Source organism: Alnus glutinosa, chromosome 7, assembly GCF_958979055.1.
Source record: "Alnus glutinosa chromosome 7, dhAlnGlut1.1, whole genome shotgun sequence".
Classification (NCBI taxonomy): domain Eukaryota; kingdom Viridiplantae; phylum Streptophyta; class Magnoliopsida; order Fagales; family Betulaceae; genus Alnus; species Alnus glutinosa.
Window position 1 is genome coordinate 3,743,194 of NC_084892.1, and position 15,956 is coordinate 3,759,149.

Here is a 15,956-nt window from a genome sequence, read left to right on the forward strand (position 1 = left end):
TGGAGCCACCTCCATTGCCTCTTTGTGAGGGTAAAACCATCGTCAACCGGTTCTTTATGTGCAAGCAGAGGGTGGGTGGGGTGAATCTCCACCTCTTGTTTTTATTTTTAAATTTTTGTGACGTAATTGCTTATGTGGCTGCCTAACAACTATCTGAATACGTATGTAACATTTTCATTAGTCTCACATGGAAAAAGCGGAAAGGTGTTAAGTTTATTTTTTTTAAAAGAAATATGATACATTGTCATTTCAAGACACAATTTCTGACCACCTTTGTCCACTTGGTAACTTCTACTTTTACCTTCTTTTTTTTTTTTTTTTATAGGAAAGCTAGGACATCTCTTGGTGTTCTCCTGAAATAGTATATATGTAATTAAAAAATTATATTTATGTCCTTTTAAATGACATAGATGTAATTTTTTAATCAAAAAAATTACATTTATGTCATTCAAGGAAAACACCAGAAGAACACCAGGAGATGTTATAACATTCCTCTCTTTTTTTTTTTTGAAAAAAAAATACTAAAACTAGTTAGGGGACTACCTTGCCACATAAGCAATGTGGTCAACAATTGTGTCCTGAGATGACAAAATATCATATTTCAAAAAGAGAAATGCTTGGTTATACATTCCCTTCACACTCATATCTCAACCCTTATCTACGTGGACCAATAATGTGAGAAATTACAAAAAGAGTGTCATGGGATCCTGATTTTTTTAACAACATTGTTGGTCAATGTAGATAAAGGTAGAATAAGAGTGAAATGAGAGTGTATAACTAAACATTTGTCGTTCGAAAAAATTAGATACCCAAGTCACATCTATCACATAGGTACAACCCAAAAACTTAGGATTTTAATTGTCAAAATGAAAAAGGCGTCTTAATCCATCACAGAGGTATAACTCAATAACTTTTTGAGACAATTTCTTCAAAAATAAAATAAAAATACAGAAAAGGAGACTTCTGATGAAATAGAGAGGAAGGAAAAGAAACTAATACGGTTTCATGTTTATGATTCTCTCTTAACGGTAATTACATGAGGAGATTAATACGGTTCAATGTGAATAAATAAATAAGAAAAAAAAGGAAAAAAATAAAAAATAAAGAGATGGGTGGGGCAAAAAGAAAGAACGGACGAGTAAAATACAAGGCGTCAGAAGATGCCAGAGTTGCTCGAAGTCAGGTAGAAATTCCGATCCTCTGAGCATTGCAGGCCACAAACTCCAATATCCGAAGGCATTTTTACACCGGGGGAAAAGCGACGCCGTTTCTTCACGACTCGAATGACGGACTGGGACTGCTCCAAGGACTCCCATATACGCCGATTGTGCTGAGCCTCTGATCTGTGAGCTTCTCGCCCACATTTTCTTCAAATTTCTCGATCCAGTCATTGATTCAGTCATCGGATGATGTCAAATTTTGCGTTTATGCATCATTGTGGCTAGTTTCTGTTTGGTTAGTGAGAAAATTTTGGAAAATAACCAAAGCAATTTAACAACTTTGTTACAAACAAGAAAAATAGTAGTTGTTTTATGTTAATCAGTGATGCAAACAACTTGATTAGATTAAGGGTCGTTTGGTTGAGCTGTTTCAAAAGTGCAGTTTCAAAATAACGATTTCAAAACGCTATAAACGAAAATTTGATTTTTAAAAACTCAGTTAAACGTTCGGTAAAATTGCGATTCAGCCTTTAAAATCTTTGCATTTTACAAACTTTTTTTGGCAATGTTAAATACCATTTATCTCAAAAGCTTAAGCTAATAGGAAGGTAAATTTAATCATTTAATCAAATACTTTAACACTCTCCTCCTCACTTATAGGCTCAAACTCCCTTAAATTGTATAACAGGTTATGTAAAAGCTGGTTGTGATGATGTCGAGGCCCTGGGTACTGGTTTGTCTGCTGCTGTTAATTGTATTTACGTCGCAGTTTGAGTGGAAGCAACAATATGGGAATGAAGCCGAAGCGAGTCCAAACACTTCCCAGAAACAGGACTACATATCTGAAAGAGAAGAGTCTGTGAAAGAAAAGGTGAGTTTGAAATAGATGATGGGTTATTTTACTAATTAGTATTATTACCCAAGTGTTTGATTTTGTTTGAGGTTTAAAAGTTCAGATATATTCATTTGCTTAGAAATTTTGAATTAGGTACTGTTAAAACTTGGAAATGCATTTTAGATGGTGCTATTTTTTGGTTAGTGATAAGAGTAGAAAATGGAGAACAATTCTTTGAAACTTTAATTGGAGCATACAAAACTGAATCCTCCACTAAAGCAATGTTGTTGAGGTTTTTCATATTGGTAAATAGAAGAATATAAAACAAATGCTACTGATTTTTTTATTATTGTTATTGTTATTATCTTATGTTTATTTGAGCAACCAGACATAGGGTCCATCGCAATTTACTGTTGAATGATTCAGTGTAACTTTTTGCTTATTTTTTTACCTCAAAAAGTGACTAACTATTTTCTTTAAGAGTTTAAAGCGCTGTTGAAGTTGAACTTATGTCCTAGATTTAGACCTCAATAAACCAACATTTGCTTTCACAAATTAGTTTCACCCGTTGGATGGTAGTTTCAGGGAAAGATTGGTTGAGTCTGTGGGTGGCATCCAGCCTTTCTCTCAGTGGTCTTTCTTATGTTCCACGGTGGGGTTCGGGTCCAAGGGGCAAAAGGATAAGACTGTGGCTTTCCTCTCTGCCCTTAATGAGGAGCATATTCGGGAGGATAAGCTTGTGGGTTGAGAGCTTTAGGGGCTTAGGGGTTTGGGTTATTTTGTGGGATATTGTTTGGGGTGGGTCGGTGTTGAGGTGTTTATTTCTGGTATACTTCGTGTGTACCAGGGGCGTCTTATGCTGTTATTTATAAAATTTGCATTTACTTATAAAAAAAAAAAATTAGTTTCACCAAAGTTGGGACTAGATAAATGTAATAGGAATTGCGATCTTACAAAACTAGTCTTCAGTTCTTAGTTATTATCCATGATAATATCAATTTGGTGATGCGATAGAAAGATAGGACAAAAGACATATAACCTTTTTCAGATGATGGCCACAGTACTATTTGATAGTTGCTCAGTTGTCGGTTCTTATTTTAACACATGGAGAAGAACATGGGCATTAAAGAATAATTTTCAAAAATTATACCATCTTTTTTTCCTCATTTTCTTGATGGCCTTTCTTACACAAGCTACACCAATTGTCTTTGATAAACAAAGAATATGGCTTCTATTATTAGAGGCCTTTAGGGTCATGTCTTGTGCTACAATTCTGGTGATTAAAAGATTAGTTACGGGAGCCCCAGAAAAGAAATCAGAATGGTCGTGGGGTTGTCTTGGGGGGACCCGGTTTTGGTTATAAAATTTTGAACATTGGATGTAGCTACACTGAACTGCGTGATAGTGGAGTTTGCAGTTTGCTTACTCCTTAATGTGTGAATAGTGCTAAGCAGTGTTTGAAAGAATTATTCCTAGACAGGATGAGGGGTTATTTGAAGTTTTACTTATTGAAGCCTGTTTCTACTACTTGGGCCTGGATTATTTTTTTGAGTTTGCTCAATTTAGGGCATTCATAAGGCATGATGTCTTCTCTTGTAGCCTTGACCAACAATTTTTGGCCTACCCTTATAATGCATTAAAGATGAATTAAATACTCTCTTTGCCAAGGTGGCTGATGGTATTTCTTTTGCATAACAATGTAAATAAGCTAGCCTTTTTTTTCATCTTATTTGAAGTTGATAACAAACTTCTTGTGAAAGCATTCAGGACTAAATCCTCTTTTTTTTTCCTTCCTTTTTGGGTCTTTTGTCTTGACAGTTGAGTGACGAAAAATCAGCATATTGGTTTTGCTCAATTTTAATAATACTTTGTTTCTTCCGTTGGAGATTCTCCATGTTAAATAGCTGGGACTGTCTTTTGGGCTCACCTAGTCTGACTGAAGCATATTTGTTCGTCCAGAAATCCTTTAATGGAGTTTATTTTAAGGTTGGGATTGAGCATATTTTAGGCAGCGACAAACGTAACCAGTAACTCAGCCGAAAACCAACCCAGTCCTAAAGAGCACCAATATACATGTTTCCCGAATATTGTTTAACTTGTATTTGTTTTGTCTTTAAACTTAGTTGAGTTAGTGGTGAAGTGGTTTATTTTAATTCTACATGGGTTCAAGGAAAAGTCATGTGATTTATCATTGAACTTTATTTCTCCTTTTGAGCCTTTAAGCATGGGCCAACTTGCAAGTGGCGCAAAACTTGTTTAACAATATCACTCACTGACAGCACGTGCTGAGGACCAGGTCTTAAGGTTTGGGCTGAGCCAAGAACGAGTTAAGGTCTTTGTCCTTCGCTGAATTTGGACATTCCTATGACACGCTCAACCAGCTCCTTGACTGGCCTATAAATCAGGTCTTTCCTAATTTTGTTGTCGTGTTCTGCATCTTCCAATAGATGAGTTTTACATTCCTTTTTCCCCCCATTATCTGGAATGAGTTGATAGATTAGGTCAAGGTGTTCATGACACCAAAAATTAGTCAAACTTAAGTGTGGCTGGTCTAGGCAAGGTGTGGCCTTGGTAGTTGATTAGGATGGTCAGATAAGACTAGTTAAAATTTGTCACTTTCATTTCGAGGCAAGTTTAAAATTGGGTGCTTGATGATTTTATTCTTGGCCTGCACAATCACCGCAATCTATTGGTTTTTCACATGATTTTAAATGCATCATGCTTCCTGCTAGAGAACTCTCAAACAATCAAGTTACAGAAACGGCTCCTATAAAAACATTTTGGCTAGCCTTCATTCTCCCATCATTGATCCCCTTTAAAATAGTCATCAACCTCATTACTGGCCAGTCAAAAGGAATTTCAAATACTCCTAATCACCTCTTTACCCTTGTCTTCCACCTTCTTTCCTGAGGAGTGACGACATCTAGTTGGTGACTTGACCTTCATTCTCCAATCTTGCAACTATAATCTGCATTTCATAGCCTATCAAAAACAAGAAAAATATGTATTTGATATCAAATTAACTAATTTGTTATGGATATGTATTTGCAACCCTCCTCTCCTATTTGTCTATTTGTGCCATTCTTCTTGGCATTGGTTAAAGATTTTTCGTAATCATCTGACATACTCAATTGTTCATTTTAGAGGTAGTGCTGTGAGCTTGACATACATTGTTGGCCCACTTCCCGGAACTCAAGCCTTTGGGACTAATGGTACTAAAATGGTATAAGGGCCTTGATTTGACTGACAGGTCTTGTGATTGAATCTTGGGAACCTCCATCTGTTTTCCTTTTTGTTGGTTTGTTGTTTTTGTTTTGACTCCATGTGCAAGGCCAGCATTTGGTTCAATATTATTGGTCTAGCCTTCAAGTGAGGGGGGTGTTAAAGTTAGTGTTGTGATGTCTGATATACATTGTTGGCCCACTTCCTTACAACGTAAGCTTATGCCAGTAATGGTAACTGATGATTTATCTATCCCATTTCCTGTACTATGGTTTCTCTTTGTCAACTAAGAGGATTCCATGTTATCTCTTTCTATAAATTACAACAATAAGTTGCACTGCTTCCCTGAAAGTCCCAAACCATTCAAATGATGTTCGAAATGCCAATTCACTCCTTAATTCTTCTGAAACACTCCTTAGTCCAATTCACTCCTTAGTCCTTTTTTAACTGATCTCAAGTACTTTTGACCTTGTTGTCGCTTAGTCTTTCCACTGTACAGTATTGCAGTCAATTAAATTTGCATATTTACCACAGGGTCTGTAGGACTGCCGTCCCTTCTGTATTTAAGCAAATCAAATATTGTTGTATCTGGTGTAAGTTACGGAAAAGTGTGTTTGAGATAAGGGAGTAAGCAAAAATGGCATTCATAAGGGGATAGCCAGTCTTTGTTGAATGCTATGCCATTGGAATCAGTATTTTCCTGTTACTTCTCGATCCTCAAAAGTTTTACTGAACTTTCTATGCTATTTTAACTTAAGATTTGATAATGTTTCTTGTCAATCATTGTGAAGGAAGGATGATGTTATCTAACTGTTTTTTTTTTTTTTTTTTTTTTTTTAAAAAAAAAAGTTTCAAACGACACTCTCCTCTATTATCTGAAGCCCATATTACTATTGGAACTTTAATTAGAAGCCCTTCTATACTTGTTTCTATAAAAAATTTATTCCATAAGGCCCTCAGGCTTTATGAAAATGTTTCTAACTTTTAGCATGGATTGTTCCTTGCACTTGTGTGCACCATTTTGGGTCCTTTTCAGCCCATCTCTGTCTCACAAGACTCAAATGCGTATATATTGGATATAACTCTTGAAACATGGTATGGGATGGGGAGGATGGCGACTCCCCTTACCCTCTGGGTGTTTTACCTCCCGATTTGGCCTTGGATTGGGAGTTGGATAGTGTTGAGGATTTGGATCCGTCCTTGGCAATTTTGGAAGCCATTGAAGAAGACTACCATCGGGGAGTTAAGGTAGCACGTCCTAAGACCAAAGATAGGAGGGAAGTTGTGAATCTAGTAAGCTCCATCAACTACAGTGATTTTAGTGCATCATCCCAGCTTAGGAAAGGTAAGGCGCAAATGGTGTAGGTTTAGGGTCTCCTAAAAGTTTTGGGTTTATGGTATTGGGTTTTTTAGGGTTGGTGGGTTTTTGAGGGTTGGTTTTTCTTTCTTGTTGTAGGCTGTTTTGGTTGTTCCTATGTATATTTCCTGTGTACTTAGGGGTGCCTTACACTTTTTTAATAAAACCTATATTACTTATCAAAAAAAACTCTTAAAACATACACCTCCACTGGAATGGACAAGTCTATCTAACATGGTCACTTAACTTACAACTTTGTTGTGAATTCATAGTTTGGTATTGCTTCTGCTTTCTTTCCTTAATCAGTGTTTCAAGGTTTGAGTCAATTCAGCAGTATCATACTAGCTGGAATAGAATTTTGAAATTGAATAAAATTTTGTCTACTTAAAGCATTTAAGTATTTATTGTTCTTTTAATTTGCCGGTTTTTGTGGGAGGCAAATGCATGGGGTTATTCAGTATTTCTATTGGACATATATTTGATGTAATTGATATGGAGATATATTATTCTCTTTTATTTGTGGTATGGGAATCTCAATTGGACCTTCTTCTTGTTTAATATTTTTATCTCATTAAAAAGAAACTGAAATATCCATATGAACTTTTTTACCCTTGAGAACACTAGAAATTTATTTTTGTACTGTCTGTCTGATGTATTATGCATATGCACTGCATTTCATGTAATCCTTTGAAAGTTCTATCCCAAGCTTTCCAATTGCATGAACTTTTCTTTTTTTCTACGATGTGATATTGATATCGTATTATATAAGAAGTTTCCATATTTGATATTTTTTTCCTATATTAATCTGGGTTGTATTCGATATTTAGTTGGACTAAATTGCTGGAGTTGAAAGTTCCAACCTGATTGTCAAGATGGCAATTTCATCTCGGAGTGCTGCTAGGGTTTTTGTTTTCTTATTGGCTATCAATTTTACTGCAGATTATCCTCTCTCAAGAAAAGAATATTCAGAAGCTTAATGAGCTCGTGCAGAGTCTTCGGGAACAGTTGCAACAATGCAGGGGTGAAAGTGACATTGCCAATGGCACAGCAACTTCTTTGACTGAACTTCTAACTGAGCTTGAGCGTCATCCAATATTGGAGGACTAGTTATGGGTCAGATATATTAAATCAATATTTTTAAAATTTATAAGTAGGAAAACCTTGTTTCCTTTCTACGCCGTCTTCCTTCATTGTAAGGTTCTATCAACATTGTTACAATTGTAAGTCAATCCCCAACATTAAATCCACATTTTCTCTTGTCAATACTTCATGATCATTAAAGCCTGCATGCTATGCGCTTTACTCCAATTTAGTTGTATTCTATGTAGAACTGTCCAATCTTAAAGTGATGTAGTGGCTAGAAATCTAGGTAGTATTGGCTAGTAGATATACTATGGTTGTTTGCGCAGAAACAAAATTTCAGTACATTTTTTTAATGGGAAATGGTAATTGAGTACGAGCAAATATTATAGTGAACAAAAAGATTATTAATAAGAACTCCCTTATCAAGTCATCAGAATCAGAAACTGAATTAGTAGTTTCAACCATAATGATTACACCCCGGAAAATGAAGGTCAATAGATTCTCAATTCCTCTAATGTTACTCACTGTTCCTGGAAAATCAGTTCTCTGAATGCTTTTACAGAATTTCGACATGAACTAATACCTTAATCCGCTCCCACAACCTTTTACTTATCCTCTCATTCAAGTTTGAGCATCAAATTCAAATTCCACAAAGGATGTTGTCATTTAGGAGCCTGAATGCTGATTACTTGTCTTATTTCTTTTAGCATTTTGTGTGGACTAGCATGAGCTTTCTTTGTTGTGTTACACATTTAGTGCTCTTTGAGTTTCTGATGTCAAAATAATTGTAGTGAAAGAACTGAATTTGGAAGTGGTTGAAAACTTTTGGTTAGTTTGATTATGTGAAGGTAACCCAAGACGGTTCAATTTCAGCTATGATTTTGGCGCAATTATTAATTGAAGTTCTTCAAAGTCGTCATTGAAGGGTAAGAACCTTACCAAGATGCCAGTTGAATTTAATCTTCAGGAAATTTACAACTTCTACATTTATGGAAAGTGTTGAGTTCTGTAAGTCTTTTGTCGTAGGATTCAACATTTTCATGGCATTTATATTTACTATTTCGTTTTTGTCATCATCTTGGTAATCAAACATGAATAAATAAGGGGTAACCTCACCCACCGACATACTATGTTTTAGCTTTGAATCTATTACAGTATGCAAAAGCATTTTGTTAGAATAGTTATTATGTTACCATTTCTGGAAACCTCATGATTCTCCTGCCTCTCCTGCCCACCTCCCATTTTCTTTCCTTAAAACAAAAGAATTAATATCAATTATCATACCATGTGATCTTGGATCTTATTGTTTCTGTTTATACTGTTACTGTTTGTTGTACGAAAGACATTACTTACTCTCTCTCTCTCTCTCTCTCTGTCTCTCTCTCAAATACACACTGTTGTTGAGATACTGTATTCTACTTATTATATTCATCCAACTATTTTGGATTTGGTGAATCAATTTAATGTCACCATAAATTTTCATAAGCAGCTGTGGTACGTAAGGGACCCAACACCCCACAAGGAGTGGGGCCTTTTGTACTGGTATGTGTATTTTGGTTTGTATTCAAACTGGATAACATGGAATACAAACCTTGTACTGCTAAATGCCCAGGGAAAAAAAAAACCACTGTACTGTTAATGGTAGCTCAGGCCTTTTTTTTTTGCACAAAAATTTCTTACAAACTAGTCTTTAAAAGTGACATATGTCTCTTAACATATACAAAACACTTTTTTTTTTTTCTTTTTTTTCTTTTTTTAATGTATGCGTTTCTCACATGCTTTTTTAATAGCATTAATAATAATAATAATAAAATACGTGTTTTTTCATGCTAAAGGATACATATCACTTTTAGAGACTGGTTTGTAGGAGAAAATTTCTGTCCCGGGTGGTTCGGCTCCTCCCTGTACTTATGAATCATTCATATCTAGACTCTAGTGTAACATGGAATTGTTCTTACAATAGCTAGTATTATTTTTATTTTTTTTTCAATGTTTATAGACTTATTATCTGCAGTATGAAATTGTATTATACATATTCGAGAGTGGGAAGAACTTGGCCTGTGTGTAGGTGGGTCGTGGCAAAAATAAATAAATTGTGTATGATCATAGACAGACGAAGTGGTTCAATAATCAATGATCATAGACAGACGAAGTGGTTCAATAATCAATGTACTCTTTTCAATCAATCCCATGAGAGTTAAATCCTTGTGTGGCCATCATAGACAGACTCAGGTTGGATCAGCAAAGAACAGTCGAAAATTATGTATCTGCATATCTGCAAGCGTTTCTGACCATAGATCATGTCTCCCTGGGAAAAGTTTGATATTTGCGGCTCTGATGGGTTCGACAACTGAGCTCCAACAAGGCAACAATTACACTTCATCTTTTGTTTTCCTGTCTCCCTTATTTTTTCCAGCAGAATCCGTCTCCTGGCAGAAAACTCATAATTGAGCCGCTTTTAGATGCTGATTATTAGCGCCACAATATGGCAGTCAATTTTTCTGACTCAATGTGTTAATGTTTTTTAAAAAAGGTGTTGTTTATTTATTTATTTATTTTTGAAAAAATGTTTTGATATGATATAAAAGTGAAAGTAATCTTTGGTTGTTTGTGTTTTCGATTGTTTGTTAATGTATTTGTTTTGAAAAGTAAAAAATAAAAGGGACAAGAAAAAGTTTTACCAAACAAAGCATAACTTTTCTATTTTGTGCGTTATATTTCTCAAATGACATAGTTTTTCTCCAAGTGTCTATTCTTTTGATTTAATATCTAAAATTGTTATGTGATTTTTGTGCATGTGAGAAGCACATGTTATTTTACTTTCTTTTTTTTTTTTTTTTATAAAAATTCTTCCAACTCTATTGATGTTATTAAAAAAGAGTAATGATACACTTCACACTCATTTATTACACCAATGTCATACTAATTTTATGACGTGGTTTAAGAGGCATACATTTTTTTTTTTAAAGGAAAAATTGCACCATTGATCCATGTGGCTGGCCTAAATAATAAATCGCTCAATCTGGCATCAAAATTAATTCAGATATCTTTGTAATTGGCTTATTTTACAAATCGCTCACTGGAGTTATATTCCATTAAAAATTTTAACATATTCCGTTATGAGTCATGTCAGGGCCAATAAGATAACGACACGTGTCAATCATATTAAAAAAATATAAATAAATAAAACTTAAAAATAAAAAATAAAAATAGAAAATGGGTGGCTGCCGGTCTTTGGGGTTGGCCTTCGGGCCACCCACAACCCCTGGGGCCTAGGGGAGGTTGTGTGCCACCCCAGCGGTGGCTAAGGGTGGCCAGGCCATTCCCAAAGGGGTGGCTACCCAACCGGCAAGCACCTCTTTTCTATTTTCAATTTTTTTTTTTTTTTTTAAAAAAAATTTTTGAGTATTATTTATTCATATTTTTTTTTTATTATAATCAACATTTGTCGCCATCCTATTAGAGCTGACGTGGCGTCTAATGGAATTTATCAAAAAATTTGATGGAAATTGACTTCAGAGAACGATTTGTAAATTAAGCTAACTACAAGGATTTCTGAATTAATTTTGATACTAAAAAAACGATTTGTAATTTAAGCCAACCACAAAAATTAATGGTGTAATTTTTTATTTTTTAAATAATAAATATTATAAACTACTTAAAATACGCTATGCCAACCAGTGTGACATTAATTGTGAAGAATAGCGTTATTTGTTAAAATAATATCTACCTCATGATATGGGATACATGCTTGCACCATAATTGGAGGAAAAAAAAAAAAAAACTGATCCCAAATGGTCTTTTTATTTTCATTTTCCGATAAGGATAAAGATAAAGATCCACTGAAGGCACTGATCACCTTTTGGCAATCTTTCTCGAAGAGCACCTTTCATAGTTATGTGTAGGGGTACATCAACTATAAATTCTAGTCTCACCCACCCCTTCCCAATTTTGAGGCCCCCCAACAGATTTACTCATTGATTCGGGCTGCATGCAATTATATCAGTAGTTAGCAGTGGTTTAAGAGAAAGAAGATAAGTACAATCAAAAACTTGGATGTAATTCTCAAAGGAAAGTTGGGTAAAGTGGGTTACCCAACTTCCTTAATGCTTCGAAAAGGACAATTCACGGCGGCTAATCTGTTGCCATCGATCCTTTATGGGGTATCATTTATGGCTCTTCTAACTTTTCATTCATCTGTACTTGTAACTTTAATAGAACTGTCCAATGGAGTAATGACACTTCACTTCAACCCTAAGCAAACTAATCACCTTTGCTTGCACCCACACATGACATGTTCCATGTTAAGGCCTAAGGGCACTATCGGCATGCCCCCATCCATAATCAAAGACATGCATTTACGTTTCTTTTTCACTTTTCAAGTCTTTGAACCGGTCTCATTCAAGCAAGCAGATGGATGAGCCACCTGATTAGGTTAGGAGTGGCCGAGTGGGGGCACCTCAACCATATCAAGGTGGCCGTCACTTCTCTCCTCCATCGGGAGTTGTCGAGTAAAATTACTATTGGACGTAAGATTGATTAAATCGTTATTTTAAAAGTCATCTCATTTTTTTATGGACACTTAATGTACATGTAAAATTACTCAAAATTGCCACATGACCGCTCGCTTTTACATCTATTTGAATTTTTTTCAAAATAAGCATGTATACTCGATATAAAACATTTTCTTCAATGCAAACCCTACTAGAAATACTTCTAAAACACTTCTCACATTTGAGTTACATCAAAACACTTTTTCAAACTAAAAACAAAAAATACTTAATTACCCAAATATGTCAACAAACATTGCTAGAATATCAAGTAAATGATAAGTTTGTCATTTTAGGATAAATAGTTATTTAACATAGTATTAGAGTAGAGATCATGAGTTCGAATCCTAAGTCTAAAATTTACCCTCCGTTTCAATTAAATATTTTACATGTTGGGTCTTAGTTTAGTGTGTCACATCATATTCAATTATATAACATGTGTCACTCATAGTAAAAAAAAAGATATATAAAAACTAAACACGCGCACACACAAATAAAAAAAAAAATAAAAGGAATAAGAAGAAAAAGGAGGAGGTAGAAGAACCACCCTCTAGCCAAATGACCCAACCAACACCGACCGTTGATGGCGTATATCTCTGTCAACTACTTGGATCGGTTCCTGTATTCTCAACGCTTGCCGGTACGCTAGTCCTATTATCGTTAAGCCAAGTACAATGCATATTATCCCATGTTTTAATAATCGTTACCCTTTATATGCATCTTTTCCTCTATGTTTTGGAAAAAATTCCCCCTCCACATTCTTTGTTCCATAGCTTTGTAGTCCTTTTCATTGTACTCACCCAAAAAAAAAAAGAGTATAAATTGATTTCTTTTTGTACAGTAAACATACCAAAAAAATGGTTCGGCCACTCTTTTTGGCTAAAGGGGTCATTGATTTTTATTTTTTTATTTTTTTATTTTTTTAGTTTGATATATTTATAATTTTTATATTTTATATAATTTTTATTATAATTTATACTTGTTGTTATATAATTGAATCTAACGTGACACACTAACAGAATATATCAAAATTTTAGACGGAAGTTCATGAGAGGGACTTAATCGTTATTTTTAGATATTACAGGAAGCTCTCAAAATATTTTTATACTCTATAAAACTTATTACAAATCAATGTGGTAGAGTATTTTTTTTTTATTTTTTTTTCCTTGTTATTTGTATTACAACAAAGAAAAGCCGTAGTCATAGGCCATGGGCTTATAGCTTGGCGGCCCACGTGATGGGCCACAGACAGAGCAGGGTGCCAGAACTTGCTATATCTGGAGTCTGGACCCAACAACATTAATGCATAAAAACTAAATGACAAAAAAAAAAAAAAAAAAAAAAAAAAAAAAAAAACAAACCCACCAAAAAGATTTACTAGTGTTTGGGACATGTTGAAATTGAAGACCATAATGTCCTCTGGAGGCATCTGAAGCCTAAAATGTTTTGATGGCACGAAAGGATCTCTCACAAAATATGGGTCGGCTTTAAAACCCGCTTCTAAAGGGACACAAATTTCTTAAAAGTCGAATCGTCGGTTTGTAGAAAATTTGTGTTCGTGGTGTCTCGGTGGTGGGTTCATTTTACGAAAAGAAATTTGGTATAGATGAGCAGAAGAAACTTGAATGTTGTTTAATTTATAGCAGGCATTTGAATTGGGTGAGAGGTTTTTGGTGGGCACATGAAATGGATCCGTCCATGAAGATTGAATGCTTTCTGTGTAGGTATATATGCAAGTAAATGCCTTAACATGGATGCATTTAAAGGTTCTGAATTCCAGTTTCATGAACAGAGCATAAAAAAATTATTTCATTCAACTGCTTGGTTGATTGTATATAAATTCTTTATGAATGCTAGAATCGTGATCATATCAGCCTGATTCCTTTTGACTTTCTTCTCAATTAAATTAGCTCACTTTAACAGCCTGCTCTTGCGTACTAAGATATGATCCCCCATTTATGGCAAGTTTTATTGCTCCAAAGCTGAGTTTGGTTTAAGAGTAACCTACTAAATTTCTTTACCTAAAGATGTAACATTCTTTCTCTTCACACTTATTTTATATTGGCTGACATGACGTATTTTAAATGAAATATCAATTAATATTAAATGAATGTGAAGAACAACCTTATTTTTTTAAACTAAGTAGTTTTTTTTTTCTCTTAGCAATACATGGGAGGGCGCCAAACTAATGAATTCTTTGTACTTGGTAAGTAAATAAATTTATAATTATATACCTTGAGGGACTTTAAGGATTAAGAGATTGCCTTCCATGGCATAGATTATAGATTTGAAAAGTCTAAACCATCCTATACAAGGAATTACTTTTACTTTTTTCCTTTTTCTTTTTTTCATATTGGAGGAATTCCTTATCTCTAATCCTTCTACTTGTATTGCTTAGAGAGAGTTAAAAAATAAATAAAAAGGACAGAGATGTTGGTTTAGTTTGTTAAAATTTTTGTTGTCTTTTGATTTCTCTGCTCAAAATAAAAATAAATACCCAAACACAAAATACTCCTAAAAATACAAAAATATTTTTCATCTTTATGTCTCATCAAATACCTTTTCAAAGCAAAAGCAAAAACGCTCTCTAAAACACATTAAGAAACATAATTATTCTCAATATACTTTAAGCATATATTAACTTATTTCTTTTTCAAAATATATTGGTTGTAAAAACAAAATTTATAGATTCAATTTGCTACTAGAATTTTGATCGCTTAGATATTTACTTGCAATGTTCAAATGATACAATGTTATTTCAAATTTTATAAGTATTGTTATGAGTATGACTAGCTTTGTGCAGATTGGCCGCCTGTCGCGCACTGGCCGCCCACCATTTGTTACCGCTCTGACACCGAGCCGCCACTGACATCCGGCGGCTGGTAAGCGGTACATATTTTGCCTACCAAACTCGGTTCGGTCGGTAGGCGAAATGAGTTATGTGAAGTCGGTTTTCTCATCGACCGAACCGACAATCTTATATCCTACACACACACACACACACACACACACACACACACACACACATATATATATATAATAAAAAACGACACAGTTTTGTGTTTCCAAAAAGTAAAAACACGCCTTCTTTGTTCTTCCATCTTAAATTCATCACACAGAAAAAAAAAAAAAAAAAAAAAAAAAAAAAAAAAAAAAAAAACCATAAAACCATAAAACCATAACTTGAAACTTTCAGAAACAAGTCTTCTTCGTTCCTCCATTCTCTCTTGCCATTGCCATCGTCAAACTCTGAAACTCATTCTCAATCTTTTGCCTCTCAATCTCTTGGCGAGCCGTTGAAGGGTAAACTAAACAGAAGCCTTGTATGTGTATTTGGTTATTGAAGTTTATTAAGTTAACTATGCACCCTTTTTTTAAGACTGACACGCTATAGATTAACACGTCTTAGGGCTAAAGCTTTGAAACCACGACTGACACACCATTGTGATCCGTGAGAACACGTCGCGGCTTGACTTGAGATTGAGAACACGACTGACACACCATTTGACTTTGAAGCTGTGCGGCGTGGGCATCAACTCAATCACTAGACGCGTGCAAGTGTGCAACTGTGCAAGTCTTAAAGTATTTCCACTTTCCACGAGCTGTGCGGCATGCAAGTCTTAAAACGGGTACAGAGATTTTACAGATGTAATTATACTTCCTGTCTAAAAAAAAAAAATCAAGTTACACTTCATTTCCCTCTTTCTTGCGGAACCAAAAGTGTCCCCTTCTTTTTTGAAAAGAAACTG

At 34.7% G+C, this 15,956-nt stretch overlaps 1 protein-coding gene across 1 annotated transcript; it reads left to right on the plus strand.

The window, feature by feature from the left end:
* Positions 1-1,120: 1,120 nt before the first annotated feature.
* On the plus strand, positions 1,121-7,882 carry LOC133872422 (uncharacterized). Its single transcript, XM_062309925.1, has 3 exons — positions 1,121-1,345; positions 1,849-2,031; positions 7,514-7,882. The coding sequence occupies exons 2-3, from the start codon at positions 1,870-1,872 to the stop codon at positions 7,679-7,681; spliced, it is 330 nt and encodes a 109-aa protein (XP_062165909.1). The 5' UTR covers positions 1,121-1,345; positions 1,849-1,869; the 3' UTR covers positions 7,682-7,882.
* The last annotated feature ends 8,074 nt before the right edge of the window (positions 7,883-15,956 follow it).

Coding starts and splice junctions, on each gene's coding strand:
- LOC133872422 (XM_062309925.1), top strand. CDS start 1,870: ATGATGTCGAGGCCCTGGGTACTGGTTTGTCTGCTGCTGTTAATTGTA. Junction 2,032..7,513: donor AAGAGTCTGTGAAAGAAAAG/GTGAGTTTGAAA, acceptor ATTTTACTGCAG/ATTATCCTCTCTCAAGAAAA.